Raw genomic sequence first — 4,527 nt, 5'->3', positions numbered from 1 at the left:
CCAAAACATACAAAAATTCAACAATTCCTACATGTATAGTTCAGTGACGTTGATTACATTCTTCAGGTTGTGCAGCCACTTGCTATCCTTTTCCAAATTATTCCAGTACCATTAACATAAACTCACCGCCCCCTAATGTGGACTTATCTTAATTATTGTTGGTTAAATTAGCAAGTTATACAATTTGACCCCAATTATTTCTAAGAGGGCAAGGGCATATGCTGGCTCTTGGGTAGAATTTAAAAATGTGGTTATTAGAAAATAAAGTTCCTTGAAAGTAAAGTAATAGCTTATTACTGAGGCAGGCTAGAGGAAATCTGTTCTTTTTGGGATCAAAAGGACAATGCTTAGAACATTTCACCAGCACTGAAATCTAGTTCAATAAATAGTTTGAGTGCAGATAGTGTTTGTTAAGGATAGAAAGTAGAACGTGGATATTTTAAAAAATTTTGAATCTAAAATCAATACAGATGAAAACCAAATAGATTATAAAATGATCTTAATATACATGTTGAGCTGGTGGTTTCTTCTTCCAAATGGTATTGCTATAAAACTGTACTTTGTATTTACTTTTTGTAGCTTCCATAAAGTTCTATGTTAAGTAGATTTTCAATAAATATTTATTGAATGAATAGAATTGCTATGACTGTCATATATTCCAGAGAAAAGGGATGAGAGACAAAGGAGTGAGGATTAGCAGGTATATTTGCTTCATCAATGTTTTCACAGTCCCCTCTCTTTGTTCAGCTTTTTGACGGTCATTTTGATACCAAGATTGGACACAAAGTGGAGAGTGAGAGTTATCGAAAGATTGCAGACAGCATTGGGTGCTCAACCAACAACATCCTATTTCTGACAGATGTTACTCTAGGTAAGTAATCTGACTTCTTATATTGCATATTCCAGGATAGGAGCTGAGGTTGGTGCTACGAACACATTGCCTGTTTGAAGAAAGTTTATGTGGGGATCCTTGAACAATGAAACAGTTTTATAAAAAGAAATGGTGGAGTCAACCAACCCATCTTCCTCCCCATTTACTAATTCTTAGGGATTGATGTAGAGAAGTGGCATTAAAAAGACTTGATATTTTTATTTTTCTCATCTTAACTCCTTGTCTATGGTTCCCCAGCCTTAATTCTTCTCCTCTTACCCTTATCTGTGGTTCCCCACCCATTACTCTGTTCACACACACACACACACACACACACACACACACACACACACGAAGTGGGAAAATAATAAGTAAGACTTAAGGGCTGTTGTTGGGAAGAGGCATGCAGGCAAGAGTGAGAGTAGATGCATGGTTAGTTAAGGACAATAAGGTTGGAGTAGATCTGCATCAAAGGCATTTAACAGCAGTGAGATTAGGTATATATACTCAGCAAAGATTAAAAAAAGAGGAAACTATGTAAATAGTTCAGGCAATTTTGCTTGTCATCCCCGTGGCTGAGCATCTCCCCACAGTGAGTAGAAGCCTCATCTCTGCCATTTCCACAGGTAGTCTCAGTTCCCCTGCCCCTCATGGTGGGCCCCTGAGGCCTTGCTGCAGTACGGTTTAGTTGTTTAGAGATATACGTACTTTTTGTACCTAGCATGCCCCTCTTTGTTATATACTGTACATTAGCATATGTATTACTTTAAAAGTTGAATACACAAAACAATGTATACTGTAATTTATTGGTGTAATGTAAGTGATTTCAAGAGTGATTCTGACCAAATATAAAACACCCATCCCAGCATCTGTGTAAGAATGTGAATCCTGTATAGAATCACAGAAGGAAAAGGTAGTGAAGGAGAAATTCAGGAAGCAGCAGGCATTGGGGGTGGTGGTGCTTGGGGAAGGTGCGGCTTACAGTTCTTACCTGACAGCCCTTGGTTGGTGAGGCTTTGCCCAGACTACCCCACTGGCTCCAGCCACGGTTTGTGTGGTTGTTTGTCTTAGAGTTTATGCACATCCCAGTGGGCCTATTTCTGGTGTGTTTATAATTTTACTTGTATTCGAGGGCAGTCCTACACACTTGTGTTTCTTCCATTCCATCTTGGATTGTAAGTTTCTCTAGGGCTGAGATCATGCCTTCCATTTACTCCCAAAACAGGGTTTTGCATGCTGTGCAGCTGCTCTGACAGGCTACATATATGATGGCAGGCTGTGGAAGGGCATTAAAGGAAAGAGATGGAGGGGAGGGAGATGCTCTCTTGCCTGGTCTGCTCTAGACAGCTCCTTGGGCCCCTAGAAGGCAGCTTCAGCAGTCTGAGGGTGAGATTCCTCAGTTAGGCCCTTTCTGTCTGTTACCACAGAACTAGAGTCACTCTCACTCATTAGGACTTTCAGGGATAGGCCCCCCAAAAAAATCCAGGCCACTGGTAAGTGTCTTATCTCAGGTAGTGTTTATGAGCTATATTCTTTCTCTGCTGCTGACCCTTGAGCTTTTGGTCTATTGTGTTAGGCAAGAGTTGTAGGTATATAAAACAAACAAAAACAGTTGCCACTGAGTCGATTTCTACTCAAGGTGACTTCATGTGTGTCACAGTAGAATTGTGCTCCATACGGTTTTCAAAGGCTGGTTTTCCAGAAGGAGATGGGCAGACTTTTCTTCCAAGTTACCTTGGGGTGAACTCAAACCTCCAGCCTTTTAATTAGCAGCTGAGCACTTAGCTATTTGCACCACCCAGAGACCTAAACTGTTTTTTAAAAACCTTAACCAGCATAGATCATCCAGTGCCTTCAGAAGTTACAGCTTTACCAGAGAAAGTGAAATAAAACCGGCTTAATTTTGCCTGACATAAAGTAGGCATTCAGTAAATGTTAGTGTCTTTGTTCAAGTTTCAGTCCCGGGTGGATCTAGACTGAAATTTTTGATCTAGGTGGATGGTACCAATTCACAGCTTGTTGTTATCTTGAGTTTTGAAAGCTCGGCCAATTTAGTAGGAATCAGCTGCTGTCCTGCATGTCCTGGCTTGGGTTAGCTTCAAAGTCTAACTGCCAGCTCATTGTTTTTGCTTCCTGAAAAGCTTTGCATGCACATATTACAGTGCAATGGATTACTTTTGTATGCCCTTTCTAGCCATGGTCTTGTAATTCCCACCCATGAGATTGGGCAGGACCGTGTGGTAGGGTAATCCAAGGGGACTGGTCAGTTTTGCCTTTAAAGAGAACCAATTCCAGAGCAGAGAGGAGGATCCTACCACCACTGAGGAAGAATAGCCAGGAGTGGAGAGCACGTCCTTTGGACCCAGGATCCCTGTGCTGAGAAGCTCCTGGAAGCAGGAGATGGAGAGAGAGCGTGAGCTGTAACCCTGAAGATGGTGAGAAGCAGTGGCAGGAGAGACCCAGCAGCAGGAGATGGCGCAGCAGGCTTCCTGGCCCATGGTGAGAGAAAGCTGAGTGCCTTTGGGGAGAGGCCTAGGGCCAGAGAGAGGCGTGCCTGCGAGCATGGTTGGGAAGAGGCTGTCCTGATGGAAGAACTGTATCCTGAGTGTTCCTGAGCCTGAATTGTAACTGTTACTTCCCTAATAAACCCCATAATTGTGAGTATGGTCTGTGAGTTCTGTGTGGTCATTGCAATGAATTATCGAACCCAGAAGAGAAGTAGAGAGTGCTGTTTGAGGGACAGTTGGTGTCAAAATTTGTAAAGATGGCTGAGAGAGGAAGCTTGTCTAGTCTTCACCTCATGAGAGTCAGCCTTGCACTGTTAATCTTGGTTCTCCTTTCCCTTTGTGGGGTCGAAGGAGGCCACACACTGCCTCCATGCCGTTTTTGCACATACCTGCCTGCACTGAAGGAGACAGGTAGACGTGTGGACACACTGCTTCAAGGCTTATTATATAACTAGGTAGCCAGGCCATGTGAAATGTTCCATCAGCGAACATTAGCCTCAACAACAACAGTTTCACCTGGCCTCTGCTTTGAACTGTAAATGTCCTTAAATGTTTGTCATGTTTCTTTACAGTAACCTTGTACTGGTTCAAAACTACAATATGCTGCCTTCCTTGAATGGGCTTATATGGATGGGGTGGGGAGGTTGCTTTACTGTCTACATGCCGGCAGTTTGCGTGAGGAGTGATACTTTGAAGACCTTTAACTTCATTGTGCTCCTTATGGAAAGGGAGTAGTCCTTGCCCTGGTGAGTTTAGCCAGTTTAATATGTGAATTGTTTTTATTGAATCATTTCACAGAAAGGAGCTGTGGGAGATAAAAATCCGTGGTTTGCCTATATTTCATTTCCTTAACACTTTGGATGGTGAGTTCCTGCAGGTTTAGAATTAGGGATCTGTTTTGTGGCTGGAGATCCCCACAGTTCTGTGTCCCAAGCATTCTTGGATTGAATACTTAGTTCAGCTTGTGATCCCTAGATTGTCACTCTATCCCCAGCTTTTTGGTTACTGTTAGTAATTATCACCTCTGCCCTAAGGCCACTTAATGGTTTCTTCATAGTCCCTTCTTTAGCCACATTTTTTTTTTTTTTTTTTTGGTAGTTTCCATCATACTACACATATAATTTCAGGTCTTTCTCTTTTCACTTAAGC

General features: G+C 42.2%; 1 protein-coding gene across 2 annotated transcripts in view; it reads left to right on the top strand.

Annotated features, from left to right (window-relative positions):
- Positions 1 to 4,527, top strand: part of ENOPH1 (enolase-phosphatase 1) — a 15,636-nt gene that overhangs the window by 7,009 nt on the left and 4,100 nt on the right. Inside the window, exon 3 of one of the 2 annotated variants that reach the window (XM_023737591.1) lies at positions 730 to 871. In XM_023737591.1, the coding sequence (XP_023593359.1) occupies positions 730 to 871 (142 nt within the window). The remainder of the gene's footprint in view (positions 1 to 729; positions 872 to 4,527) is intronic. The other variant, XM_023737592.1, reaches the window with a different exon arrangement.

The sequence above is a fragment of the Trichechus manatus genome, unplaced genomic scaffold, assembly GCF_000243295.1.
Source record: "Trichechus manatus latirostris isolate Lorelei unplaced genomic scaffold, TriManLat1.0 scaffold00105, whole genome shotgun sequence".
Lineage (NCBI taxonomy): Eukaryota > Metazoa > Chordata > Mammalia > Sirenia > Trichechidae > Trichechus > Trichechus manatus.
The sequence above is the reverse complement of the archived record's forward strand: the minus strand, read 5'-3'. Positions and strand labels throughout refer to the sequence as shown.